The sequence below is a fragment of the Panulirus ornatus genome, chromosome 23, assembly GCF_036320965.1.
Source record: "Panulirus ornatus isolate Po-2019 chromosome 23, ASM3632096v1, whole genome shotgun sequence".
Lineage (NCBI taxonomy): Eukaryota > Metazoa > Arthropoda > Malacostraca > Decapoda > Palinuridae > Panulirus > Panulirus ornatus.
The window spans coordinates 22,206,376-22,221,405 of NC_092246.1; the positions used below are offsets into that span (position 1 = coordinate 22,206,376).

A 15,030-nucleotide genomic window follows, 5' to 3' on the forward strand; every position below is an offset into this window, starting at 1 on the left:
TTGCCCCATATATGTGTGTTGCATGGTGGCGACGGGAATGGATGAAGGCAGCAAGTATGGATATGTACATGTGTATATATGTATATGTCTGTGTATGTATATGTATGTACATGTGTATATATGTATATGTCTGTGTATGTATATGTATGTATACATTGAAATGTATAGGTATGTCTGTGTGCGTGTGTGGGCGTTTATGTATATACATGTATATGTGGGTGGGTTGGGCCATTCTTTTGTCTGTTTCCTTGCACTACCTCGCTGATGCGGGAGACAGCGACTAAGTATAACAAAAAATAAAATAAGTTATATATATATATATATATATATATATATATATATATATATATATATATATATATATATATATATTAACCATCCATTTGATGCATTGCATGATTTTTATAAGATAATGTCTCTGTATTTTAAGAACTCCCCATAATCGTACCGCTTCCTCCTCCATCCAGCTTCGTCAGATTGCGGCACAGGAGCCGCAGGGAGACAACGCCTCGCTAGGTACACAGAGTAGCCAGAGGCAGCGATCCGCTATCTTCAGGAGCCAGAGTCGAGGGCAGGTCAGTGAGGGATCCTCCACCAGGGACGATCCCAGGCGGGGCAGCACCAACACCAACATAGTCCACCAGGTGAGGACCTGTCTTACACCAGTCATAGGTGAGGACCCTTCCACTAGTCATAGGCAGGACATGTTTTACACCAGTCATAGGCAAGACATGTCTTACAACAACACCACTCATGTTAGAATACATCTAACAAGTCCCATTATGATAAAGCAAGATAAACAGTAACTAACCACTGTCAGCAGTAGGTAGGAAGTACTGGACTTCATAATGATTTTTTCTTAAAGGAAACCAATAAAGGTATACGATTTATATGCTTTATTTAAAGCTAAGTGACCTTTGGGATATTTTGTTTACTTATATTCCTTTTTTCATGTAAGTTTATAAGTTCACTTTATGGGCCTCTTCTGTAATGCAGCCATATTTCTTGATTTCCACATTGGGGATTGTCAAGTAGTTAGGAAAAAATATGTTGTTAAATGAAACTTCTGTGTTAATTCACACATTACATGTATCTGTGTAATGCAAGTTTTCTTTAGTGTAAAGAAGTGTAGAAACTCAGTGTGAAGGTTAAGTATAGGGTCTCAGGATATGTTTTGATTCTTTTCATACTATGTTATTATGATTCTTGCTTCATGTTCTCATTTGCATTTCTTCTCTTCTCTCTAGCTGCAAATTCCAAGGAGCACCAGACCCTGTCCATCTAAACCCTTGCATCCTCACAGACAACGCTCTCCTCAGCATTCTTCTCCCCATTACTCGAGCCTTTCTGATCATGAGGAAGATCTCCAACTTTCTCCTTCTTCCTTCTTGAGGCTTCCTCAGTCAGACTTCCAACACCACCACCATTTCTCTGAACCCCACCACCTCCACCACCATCAGGAGGAGAACCTTCACCACTACCTCCTTCGTCTGCACTTCGAGGGAGCGTTAAGGAAGAGCACAGAAGCCTTACATCCAGACTCCCATGGAAAGGCAGATAGTACAGGCTTTAAACGGTGGAACAATGGAATGACGATACAGAATAGTGATCCAGATGCTAATAAGTGCAGAAAAGAAGTGAAAAAACATAACCCATTTCTTAATAGGAGCAGGACACCTAGCATACGCATAGACTCGCAGAAGCCTCCCACAGATGGGACAGAATCGTGTCCAGATCACACAGAAATGACTGATCCGTCTTTAGCAGGGGATGCCAGGTGGAAAAGGCTTGTGAGGAAGATAAGGAACAGGAAACAAGATGAGCTTCATAGTCCTCTTAGGGCTGGGACTGAGGGTGACTCCCGTCGGGGTAGTACTCTGTCGCATGTCCTCCATCAGGTTAGTTCCAGCCACATCACTCACCCCATCCTCCCATCTGAGAACTCTCGCATTGGTCAAATTAGAATAAAATATAAGCGAAATAAACAGATCAGAATCGGCATCAAACTAAGTAGAATCAAAATAGGTAATTTAAAATTGTCTTAAACTAAAAGCGGACAATGAAAGTTGATGCAGTTACAATGGATGAATTTGAGTACGTGTTAGATGAAGTTAAGTCATATAGGAGAAATGAAAGTAATCGATGATTTAACAAAAGTTCAGAAGACGTGGGTTGTTAAAAGATTGCTTCTGATTAGCATCAGAATCTGTAAACTTAATGATGAATATAAACTATCGATGGTCGTATCTTGTTAGCTACTCTTTGGCTCTTGTGATGTCACTAACATCTATAATTCCTGGGTTCAGTATCTGGTGGGGTAGACGGCACATAGCTCACCCAGGTGTTCATCCTTCCTCTAATTTGTAGATAAATGGTATCATCTGGGTACAGCACCACAGCTGTGACAGGCTGAGCCAACTACCTACCTTGTAACTTTTTTCGCTATTTCCATTGGGTGTCCATGTCTGGGGACATAGCCTTCACTGAGAGGCCAAATGACCCTACCAGCGGTGTCCTATGTTTCGGGACATGGCCTTCAATGACAGGCTTAGTGTGCCTACTAAGGGCTGGTACAGTGCTTCATGCATTCACTGTCCCCAAATTTTACCACTGTTTACCATCACTAAAGCTGGTCTGAGACAGTGTTCTTGTAAGGGCAGACATTTTCACTCCAAAATATCTTGATTTGAGTTAGTTTACCTTCTTTCAGACCTGCAGCTTGAGTATTGAAGGATGTGGACACACATGGTTGTAGCAGTTTGAAGTAAAGCTTTAGCAGTGTGAAGAGAGGCTTTACGAGTCTTTGGTGCCTGCAGGTGTGGTCGATATTTTTGGGGGAGAGACATGCATCTGTATCTGCTTGAACTTTTGGAAGTATATTGAAATTCTTTGGCTTGTGGCATAATACAGGAGAACATTGAAGATCTCTTGATTGTAGCTTAACACAGGAGTATGTTGAACATCTTTTGCTCGTGGCATAACTCAGGAGTACATTGAACATCTCTTGCTTGTGGTGTAACACAGGAGTACATTGAACATCTGGTGTTTTTGGCATAAAACAGGAGTATGTCGAACATCTGTTGCTTGTGGCATAACATAGAAGTATGTTGAACATTTCTTTTGCTCATGTTATACCAAAGAAGTACATTTAACATCTCTCGATTGAGGAGTAACATGTTTTTCTGTGATACTCTATAGTGTTGTTTACATATGAAAGAGAATGAAGTAGAGAAAAAAATAAGGATAATGAAATCAAGTAATGTGTAACTCTGACACTGAGCTCTTCGTTGTCATTGAGCTGTTTGGTATGTAAAAAACACATTGCGAAGATTTTTTTATGAAAGAATTTAGAGAGGAAAGAAAACAGGAGCTATCTTGAAGAATTTGCATGAATACTTGAAGAGAAGAATGTCCAATGGTTGGTGACGTTTTAATACACTCCTAACCCTTTCCTTGCTTGTTGTAAGTTCTCTGACCTTATTATCTGTTTTCTTATTCAGCAGGAATCAAGAGCAACATATATGTAAGAACGAGTTTTGTAAATGTTTTGTGTTGCATGATCCACCAGTGCATGTGACAGTCTGTGGTAACAAGATCCATAATGGGTTCTTTGGTTTACTGTATCAGTCACCTGAACTTTAAAGCAACTTGTTAAACAATACTAATCATGTGTTTGCATTAAGTTTCACTATTTTTCTTAGCTATGTTCATATCTGCATGCATATTTGAACCTTTCATTTTTACCATATTCAGACTTTTCATTTGAACCGGACCTGTTAGGAAACAAGACTTGCATTTGTGCACACACACACACACACACACAGTCGTGTAATGACCGAACAAACTACTAGATATTTGCACTTTAGTGGATGGATTGGTAGCACTATATACCACAGATCTTCACACTGCATTATTATGTAACAGAAAGCCACATAACCATTTGAGATGGAAGTCATTGAATGTTTCTATACTTATGTTGCCCATCATCACTGACACACAAGCTGTAGAATACAAATTTGACATATCTGAATGTTTTTTTATAGTTTTTTCACTTGTAATACAAGTCTGAATAGATTTATCATACTTGATCGCCATATCCCGCATCAGTGAGGTAGTGCCAGGAAACAGATGAAGAAAGACCCATTCACTCATATATACACATGTACATATTCGTACTTGCTTTCCTTCATCCATTTCCAGCACCTCCTTGCCCCACAGGAAGCAGTATCACTACCCTCTGCATCAGTGAGATAGCACCAGGAAAACAGACAAAAATGTCACATTCATTCACACTCAGTCTCTACGTATATTGTAATATGTGATGTTCACTATTTCTATATTTCTTATATTATTTTAAATTAGATATTGTAGATAGATATCGTTCTTTTTTTAGTGAATCATTTTGTAGGTTCACTTAGGTCAGTAATTCATTTCCTCAGTTACTAAAATCTCATTTTCAGCATGTTACAAATAACAGCCATGTCCATTTCACTCATTTTCAGCATGTTGCAAATAACAGCCATATCCATTTTACTCATTTTCAGCATGTTACAAATAACAGCCATATCCATTTTACTCATTTTCAGCATGTTACAAATAACAGCCATGACCATTTTTACTTAAAAGCTCATCTAGTGGATATTGTTTCCTCATAAGCATGTAAACAATGTTGCAACCAGCTACTTCAGAACAGTAGAACACTTCATTGCTTGGGACCAAGGGTGGCGAAAAGTGAAGCTGAATCTTTTTGACCACTGATCCTCATAGTTTTAGATTCCTGATCCTTTTGATGATCTGGCGTAACACTCTTCGCCTGGTCTTGGCCCTATTCTCCTTCACTTCTGCTGAAGTAAACTTTTTGCTTCTATTTGTCCTAATTCAATTTTCACCCATTTTCTGCTAACCATTCACATTCATGTGAATCTAAACACTCTAAGATCCCCTGTGGAAACTGGGGAAACACTTAGAGACCCATTTTTAAGTTGACCTGATCTCTGTTACCATGGAGGCCACACACTGACCTAATAACCTCTCCAAAGTCAACAGGTAGGCCATCCACCACCTCCACTGCTACTTCTGACCCGCCACCTGGCCCACCACTTCTGACCCCTGACCCACTGGTGCTGTCCTTGACCCACTACCACCATTGCGGTTATCACTGACCCACCAACTTCACCACAGATGACTGACCTGCTGAACATTTTTAATCATGTATCACCTCTACCACTGTCCAGAAAAGCCACTGAACCACCTCCATCAGTAATCCACCACCATCGCTGTCCCACTCCCTGATCCATCACCACCAGTGACCCACCTTAATACCCATCAGTAACACAGAACATCCATATAATCCAATACGACCCACTTCATGACTGTCACCAACACCTGATTCACCTCATGACCTGGTAACATCACCACCATCATCGACCACATCATGACCCACCACAACCAACAGCATCCCACCTCATGACTCTCCACCACTACCATTCACCCACCTCATGACCCAACATCCAACTGACTCGCCATATGACCCAGCACCACTACCACTGACTCATCTCATGATCCAGCCTCTCCACCAACTTACCTCATGAAACATGGTGTTCCTCCAGGTGACCCATGCCAGCCGTCGGGAGGTGAAAGCAGCCAAGAGCCTGAGTATTATTGTACTGTTCTTCATGATAAGCTGGTTCCCTCTGTACACCATCAACTGCATCCAGGCCTTCTGCACCAACTGCCGTGTGTCAGAGGGCCTCATGTTTTTCACCATCCTCCTCAGTCATCTCAACTCTGCCATCAATCCTTTCCTTTATGCATACCACATGAAGGTGAATGGTCATACATGTTTGTGTTTACCCTTATTTTTTACTTTTTGTGATGTAAATTTCTGATATACATTCACAGGAAATAGTATGTTGTACACTATCATAAATGTATTCATAAGCCTTACTCTGATTTTTAAACCTGTAATTATGTTCAGAGAGATTTATAGAAATGTGTTGAATTCATTTGTAGATCCATATATATATATATATGGTTGGTAAGGTTATGTAATGTATGTATGACTCATGGTGAGGTGCCTGAGGATTGGCGGAATGCGTGCATAGTGCCATTGTACAAAGGCAAAGGGGATAAGAGTGAGTGCTCAAATTACAGAGGTATAAGTTTGTTGAGTATTCCTGGCAAATTATATGGGAGGGTATTGATTAAGAGGGTGAAGGCATGTACAGAGCATCAGATTGGGGAAGAGCAGTGTGGTTTCAGAAGTGGTAGAGGATGTGTGGATCAGGTGTTTGCTTTGAAGAATGTATGTGAGAAATACTTAGAAAAGCAAATGGATTTGTATGTAGCATTTATGGATCTGGAGAAGGCATATGATAGAGTTGATAGAGATGCTCTGTGGAAGGTATTAAGAATATATGGTGTGGGAGGCAAGTTGTTAGAAGCAGTGAAAAGTTTTTATCGAGGATGTAAGGCATGTGTACGTGTAGGAAGAGAGGAAAGTGATTGGTTCTCAGTGAATGTAGGTTTGCGGCAGGGATGTGTGATGTCTCCATGGTTGTTTAATTTGTTTATGGATGGGGTTGTTAGGGAGGTGAATGCAACAGTTTTGGAAAGAGGGGCAAGTATGAAGTCTGTTGGGGATGAGAGAGCTTGGGAAGTGAGTCAGTTGTTGTTCGCTGATGATACAGCGCTGGTGGCTGATTCTTGTGAGAAACTGCAGAAGCTGGTGACTGAGTTTGGTAAAGTGTGTGAAAGAAGAAAGTTAAGAGTAAATGTGAATAAGAGCAAGGTTATTAGGTACAGTAGGGTTTAGGGTCAAGTCAATTGGGAGGTGAGTTTGAATGGAGAAAAACTGGAGGAAGTGAAGTGTTTTAGATATCTGGGAGTGGATCTGGCAGCGGATGGAACCATGGAAGCGGAAGTGGATCATAGGGTGGGGGAGGGGGCGAAAATTCTGGGAGCCTTGAAGAATGTGTGGAAGTCGAGAACATTATCTCGGAGAGCAAAAATGGGTATGTTTGAAGGAATAGTGGTTCCAACAGTGTTGTATGGTTGCGAGGCGTGGACTATGGATAGAGTTGTGCGCAGGAGGATGGATGTGCTGGAAATGAGATGTTTGAGGACAATGTGTGGTGTGAGGTGGTTTGATCGAGTAAGTAACGTAAGGGTAAGAGAGATGTGTGGAAATAAAAAGAGCGTGGTTGAGAGAGCAGAAGAGGGTGTTTTGAAATGGTTTGGTCACATGGAGAGAATGAGTGAGGAAAGATTGACCATGAGGATATATGTGTCAGAGGTGGAGGGAACGAGGAGAAGAGGGAGACCAAATTGGAGGTGGAAAGATGGAGTGAAAAAGATTTTGTGTGATCGGGGCCTGAACATGCAGGAGGGTGAAAGGAGGGCAAGGAATAGAGTGAATTGGAGTGATTTGGTATACCGGGGTTGACGTGCTGTCAGTGGATTGAATCAAGGCATGTGAAGCGTCTGGGGTAAACCATGGAAAGCTGTGTAGGTATGTATATTTGCGTGTGTGGACGTATGTATATACATGTGTATGGGGGTGGGTTGGGCCATTTCTTTCGTCTGTTTCCTTGCGCTACCTCGCAAACGCGGGAGACAGCGACAAAGCAAAAAAAAAAAAAAAAAATATTTACAGCTGCTTTTATTAGTGCTATGCTTAGATGTAAAAACCCATGCAGATGCATAATGAGAAACAGTCAGAATATATACACTTTCAAACACATACAATGCAAAAATGATTTTGTATCTATATACATGATTATAGACACCTGACAAATGCCTCTATATGTGACCTTTACACAAATGTACATACATCTCATTTATGAGTACTGTCACAATGATTTCTTTCCAATAAAAGTGCATACAGATGTCTTTGCAAACATGTATGTATAAGCTTTCATCAATTCAGGTTTAGCCAGACATAAGTGTGGGTACACATACATATTTACACATTCAAACAGATCAGCTGACACACCAGTAGAAACTTGTTTTTCAGTTAAGAAAAAAAACTCATTGCTTTTTGTTCTCAGGATTTCCGTAACGCTCTGAAGATGTTCATCTGGCACCGTATCCTGCGTCGCCCAGTGGAGCTAGACTGTGCCTATGGGCGGAGCTTGGTTTCACCCCATCATTCCACTGTCTACAGAGTCAACATGACTGGCTCACCCCACCTCACCCACCTGCACACTCCCCATGCCCTTGACACAACCCCCATGAATGATTCTCCTACACCCCTCCATGCCACACCCCAGGAAAACTTCAGGTCAAAGCCATCAACTGTGGGCAGCCATGGTCCCTGGTACCCTTCTCGTGGTATATCACCCTCTCTCTCCTTTCCTACTTCACCTGCTCTCCCAACCCTCACATCTGATGATGACCAGCACTCTACTTCTTCATCCTCACGCCCACGTGCTGCCACCATCACCACCCACACGTCACCAGCCTCAGCCAGGACATGCATGACCACCACAGGTAGTCCCTCACAGCTACTTCCTCCGTCTGTGGTGTCAGATGTTTCACTGCAGCAACCACACTTCACCACCAAACGCCGTGCTATGACCCTTCCACCATCATCTCCCTCACACTCGTTGATTCTCACAGTGCCCACTCCTCACACTTTCCCTGACTCCAGCAGTGCCTCAGCCAACAATCCCAACCCCCATAATGTCACTGTTACTGTTGACATAAATCAAAACACAAGTGACATTACTGGGGCACAATCAGTCAGCCCTCACACAACAGTGACTTGCGATGTGATCCAGCAAGCAGAGCTGACAGATAATGATGCCTCATCCCGGCCAGTGTCTGGTACTTGGTATGTGACTGCTCGTACATCATCAACATACTCCACTCATACAGGCAGCTCTTCCCTCACTAACAGTGAACATGAATATGATAGCAAGGGAGTACAGGAGTCTTTTCCAAGTAAAGAAAGTATAAGAACATCCACCTCAAACAAAATTAGTTCATTGAATGAAAGTCTGCAGAACAAAAGAACAAGCAGTGAGGATGGTGTTTGTACTTGGAGTACTACCACTATATGCCAAGGTAATGAGGAAAAAGTGGAACAGCTAGGATCTAGGAAATTAATGGATAAAGAAGAAAAGGATGAAATTGAAAGCAGGGAGGTTGATAAGTCTGGCTGTGGTGAAGCAGTTGTAGAGGGCATAAAACACATTTCCCAAAGGATCCCAAATGGCAGTGTTTGGGAATCATTGGAAAATTCATCAGACACTAATGACTCCAAGCCAAAAAGTGAGGAATACACGTCTGAATGCGATAAGCCTGATTTTCCATGCCTGGGAATTGCCTCGGGGGAGCCAGGATCAGGCACCTGTTGTGAGGACGACATAAATCTTCGAGTGTCTGATGGGAGGGCCACTGAGCAAAGAAATCTGTTAAGGGGAATCGGTAAATATTTCCCACAAATACCACGGAAAGAAAGTGGACCCAGGAGTAAGAATGTGAGAAAAACAAAGAACTGGTGGTCAGAGATGATAAGACATAGGTCTTATCATGGTGTTTCCTTGGGACTGAAAGGTTCAAAATACAAGAAGCGTGCACAGAGTGTCAGTGGTGCTATAGAAACCTAGTAGCGAATCATGATTAGTGTCCTGCGTTTCACTGTCATATATTCTCTGTACCTTTAGAGATGTTTGGCCTCAAACACTCACACAGCACAGTTGCCAAAATTTGTCTCATGTGTTCAGAATGTGACACTTTCAAAATACAACATGTTAGAAGGAATAACAGTTGACTTTCCCACAGAGTTCAACACACACATATTACTCTATATAAAAGTTGTGTTGTGAAAACAACAGGAAATTTGGTCAATAATTTTTAATTATCTTTCATTCACGGTAGGCCCAATGGGGTTTAATGCTAGTGATCATGTGGAATGTGCCGTCCCCTGGCAGGAACTGGCCACCAGAACAACCACTTTCATTCCTACATTTGATTCTAGATGACAGTCACTTTGCATGCATTTACTTTCAACATCTGGTTTTGTTCACCATCATTTCACTGTTTTACAGTCCATATATATATATATATATATATATGTTTATTTCATCAACATTTATATTTATGGAAATGATCTTCCTACAGATGCTGCATACATTTTCTAGTATCTTCATCTACCTTTTTCTCTTTGTTTGTACATTCTTATATTTATGTATTTTTATTTATAATTACCCAAGGATCTATTTATATGAAAGAGTGCTGGTGTTACCCAGGACCTTTCTAAAGGTTCAAGGTTGTGCTAATTCTTTGACAAGACTGCATTTCCAAAGATACAGCCTCACCAAATGTGACTTTTCACTTGTAGGGTAATCTCAGGGTAATCTCATAAAGGCAAAGCCAAGTCACATCTTTACATTCTTATGGTGGTGGCAGGGAGATATGGTGGCTAGTGGCAAGCCTGTTTATGGATGATACTGTGTTGTTTGCTGAGATTGAAGGGGAGTTGCAGAAGGTTATAAGTATGTTTTATAATGTGTGGAAGTGTAGGTGATTGAAGGTAAATGCAATTACAAGCAAAGTAATGTTATTTGAAAGGAAATGGGGTGAAATTGTAGATTTTGTAAAACCATATGGAAAGAAAGAAGAAAGTGCCCTAAATTGTGCTTTGGTGGGTGAAAAAGACTGGAAAAGGTGAGAGAACTTAAGTATTTAGGAGCTGTCTTAAGTAAGTTTGGTGATATGAAAGGAGAGATAAGGGAGATGGCAATAGAGGGTAGAAGAGCCATTGGGTCCCTAAATAGAATAATGAGGGGTAGAGATGTAAGTTCGGAAGTGAAGAGAAGATTAAGGGACAGCATAGTCCTCCTAACCCTGACCTATGCACCTGAAAAATGGACATGGAATGAGTTGCAGAAGTCAAGAGTCCAGGCTGCAAAAATGAGCTAATTGAGAAGAGCATGTGGTGTAACAAGAAATAATGAAGAAAGAAATGAAGAGGTGTATGAGAGATGTGGTATGGTAGGGAATGCAAGGGGAATGAATTGTGGAGTGGTAGAAAGGTTAAAATGTAATACTTTGAGGTGGTGTGGGCATATGGAAAAAATGCAAGACTGACTGTTTACAAGGAGAGTGCATGACAGTACAATTAAAGGGGTTGGTGTAAGAGGAAGACCACCTGTGATATGGGCAAATAAAGTAGATGAATACTGGAGGGAGAGAAATGGAGGAACAATGCATGGAATGGTGTATGCGAGGGAAGCATGTAAGGACAGGAGCCAGTGGAGACTTTTGCCGTGTCCACCCCTTGATGGGAGTTCCTGGAGGGAATGGATGTCGGCTATAGATAGATATATTTAGGTGTTACCAGGCTGTGCATACCTGTCGTTACACCACGAGTAAGAAGTCACTCTCAGCATTGCTGTATTATCATATGTTGAAGAAGGCAGTATAGTCTCATTGAAGAGTTTTTCACTCCAAAGGAGTCCATCACTTCCCTGTTACTGGAAGTATTGCAGCTGTAGTTTTGTAGAAGCTCCTGGAAAAGGGGTCCAAAAGTAATGCCATGACTCTTTCCTCCATTAAGAACAGAGGACTGGGCCTCTGAGGAAACATCCTCACCCGGCCCCCTTCTCTGTTCCTTCCTTTGGAAAAGAAGGCGACTAAAAGGGGAGGGAGCGGGGGGCTGGAAATCCTCCCCTCTCGCTTTCTTTTTTTTTTAATTTTCCAAAAGAAGGAACAGAGAAGGGGGCCAGGTGAGGATATTCCCTCAAAGGTCCAGTCCTATGTTCTGAACACTACCTCGCTAACACGGGGAATGGCGAATAGTTTGAAAGAAAGAAAGAAAATATATATATATATATATTCCTATGAGTCCACGGGGAAAATGAAACCCGAACTTTTCGTGTTTCATTTTCCCCGTGGATTCATAGGAATATCTTGATCACGCGCAAAACTTGTGATCCTTTCCAATATATATATATATATATATATATATATATATATATATATATATATATATATATATATATATTATATATATATATATATATTTTATTATACTTTGTCGCTGTCTCCCGCATTAGCGAGGTAGCGCAAGGAAACAGACAAAAGAATGGCCCAACCCACCCACATACACATGTATATACATACACTATTATTATTATTAATATTATTATTATTATACTTGATTGCTGTTTCCCACGTCAGCGAGGTATCACCAGGAAACAGACAAAGAAAAACCCCATCAACTCATAAAAACACACGTACATACATGTACATATACATACATGTATACACATGCACATATTCATACATGCTAGTGAGGTAGCACCGGGAAACAAAGAAAAACCCCATCCACTCATAAAAAACACACATACTTACATGTACATATACATACACATACATATATACACATGTACATATTCATACATGCTCACCTTCATCCATTCCCAGCAGCACCCCACCCCACAAAGTTATACCTCAGTAGTTTGAGAGCTCACCTTTATCTTTCTTGCCTTTATACAGTGACACTATAAATGCAATTCTCAGTTAAGAAATTCAACTGCAGTACTTTCCACTTCAGCAACCTTGCCACATTTCATATACTTATGACTTTCATTAACTTTTTTTCACGAAACCACTCTCCTTGACTCTCGTCCTACCCTGACCCAAGCACCTTACATCTGCCATCCTATCATCAAGCACATTCAATAGTCTTTTAAAATAATACTTCAGTCTCCTCACATCATCACTACCGGTTACCCTTCACCATTTGCCACCACAAAGACAGTGAGTCTCTGGAAAAGGTACATGACCACCCACTTATGTTACTAGAGGGTTACTTTGGTCTCCAGCAGCTCTGATGACTCATTTTTTGCTTGGGGTGTCATTTATGGTAATTGACATAAGACTATAATGCACGAAGAATTCAACTTGCAGTGGGAAAGTAAATTTGTAGGTTGATAGAGCACTTTTGCATGTAACAGTAGACTGTCATCAGTGGCACTGAAAGGATTATTAGTAGGTAGATTTCTGGGGTGGCAGCAGTGTAATAAGAAATGGGCAGACTCCAAGTGTGGCAGAATTGTATTATGAATTGGTCAGATTTTTAATGTGGCAAGAGCATATTAGGAAGTGATAAGGCTTGATGTGCCAGCACTGTATTAGGAAGTGGTCAGTCTCTTAATGTGGGAACAGTGTTTTAGGACTTGGTTTGACTATTAGTGTTGTAAGTGTGTGGTGGACAAGTCAACATCTCTTTATGTAAGAATAGAGTAGGAAAGCCATTAAACTTTCTAAAAGAACATTGTGTGGGTAAGCCATTTAACATTAAGTAGGAACAATGTGTGGGCAAGCCATTTAACAGTATATGGGAAAAATGTGTAAGCCATTAAACTATATATAGGAAGAATATGTGGAGACACCAATCAAAATTATATGGGAAAAATGTGTGAGAAAGCCATTACACCTTGTATAGGAACAATGTGTGGGTAAGCCATTAAACTATGAGAACAATGTGTGGGAATGCCATTAAACTTTATGGGGGAGCAATGTGTGGGCTTGTCCCTCCTCATGGTTAGAAAAGTGTAAGTTGTCACACTATACTTGTTAGAAATGGTCTGGAGTGTCAAACTTATGTGTTGCAAATTGAGCAACCCTATTTATTAGCAGTATTATGGGGACCATGTCAGTTTATGAAGTAAATGAGCATGGACATCTTTTTGAGATAAATGTGCCAAAAAATAAATGAAAAGAAAAAGGCAACTATGTGGAAAAAAAGCTGAACCCAGTATTTGGCACTGCACATGGATAAGATGTCAAATCCTAGCAGTAATAGCATGTGGAAGTGCCATCTAATCTTTAAAGTGGCAGCTTCGTGTCGGCAGATGTGTCTAAATGCAACAGATGGAAAACTGCACCACATCCTGTACAGATAAACATGTCAGACCTTGTAAATGGCAACAGTATGTGGACAGCCATATCAAATTATGTAGATCCACATATAGCCGTATCAAATTATGTAGATGTGTTAAACCCTCTATGTGAACAATCTGTGTAAACAGATAAGTGAAACCCTTGTATGTTTGGCATATGTACCTAGGTGGTATCCAACCTGGTGGGGGCAACTCTGAAATAACCTTGGGTACACTCTCCTATTCTTGTTATCATGGAAAAAGCTTCCAGTTCCATCAAAAATTTGGCTGAAAGAAAATGAAAATCAGCTTTATGCAATATTCTCTCAGCATATTCTAAAGTATCTATACCATTATAAAAATGCAGCTAATAAACAAACTGACAATTGTCAATTACGTGGGAGTGCATCTGATATCATTTATAACTTGTACTGCTTTTTGTAGTATTGTAATTAAATGAGAATTTTCATGCAATATATGCTTGTTCACGGTAATATTCTGGGAGAAGAAATATCTTTATAAAAAAGGTTAGAATTTTAGAAGACGCAGTCAAGAGTGAGCATGCCTACCCACTGCTAACTCAGAGCTCCCACCAAGTGATCTGGATGCATTCTATATATTATTCCTCAATGTTGTACAAAGTGTAATATATATATATATATATATATATATATATATATATATATATATATATATATATATATATATATATATTTTTTTTTTTGCTTTGTCGCTGTCTCCCGCGTTTGCGAGGTAGCGCAAGGAAACAGACGAAAGAAATGGCCCAACCCACCCCCCATACACATGTATATACATACGTCCACACACGCAAATATACATACCTACACAGCTTTCCATGGTTTACCCCAGACGCTTCACATGCCCTGATTCAATCCACTGACAGCACGTCAACCCCGGTATACCACATCGATCCAATTCACTCTATTCCTTGCCCTCCTTTCACCCTCCTGCATGTTCAGGCCCCGATCACACAAAATCTTTTTCACTCCATCTTTCCACCTCCAATTTGGTCTCCCACTTCTCGTTCCCTCCACCTCCGACACATATATCCTCTTGGTCAATCTTTCCTCACTCATTCTCTCCATGTGCCCAAACCATTTCAAAACACCCTCTTCTG

General features: G+C 40.7%; 1 protein-coding gene across 4 annotated transcripts in view; it reads left to right on the forward strand.

Moving 5' to 3' along the window:
* The window catches only part of AdoR (Adenosine receptor), a 118,840-nt gene extending 104,279 nt beyond the window's left edge, over positions 1-14,561 (forward strand). For 2 of the 4 annotated variants that reach the window (XM_071676812.1, XM_071676813.1), the window contains 4 exons: positions 468-644; positions 1,248-1,898; positions 5,610-5,825; positions 8,049-14,561. In XM_071676812.1, coding sequence (XP_071532913.1) covers positions 468-644; positions 1,248-1,898; positions 5,610-5,825; positions 8,049-9,611 — 2,607 coding nt within the window. In that variant the 3' untranslated portion in view covers positions 9,612-14,561. The remainder of the gene's footprint in view (positions 1-467; positions 645-1,247; positions 1,899-5,609; positions 5,826-8,048) is intronic. The other 2 variants (XM_071676815.1, XM_071676814.1) reach the window with 1 other exon arrangement.
* Positions 14,562-15,030: the final 469 nt, after the last annotated feature.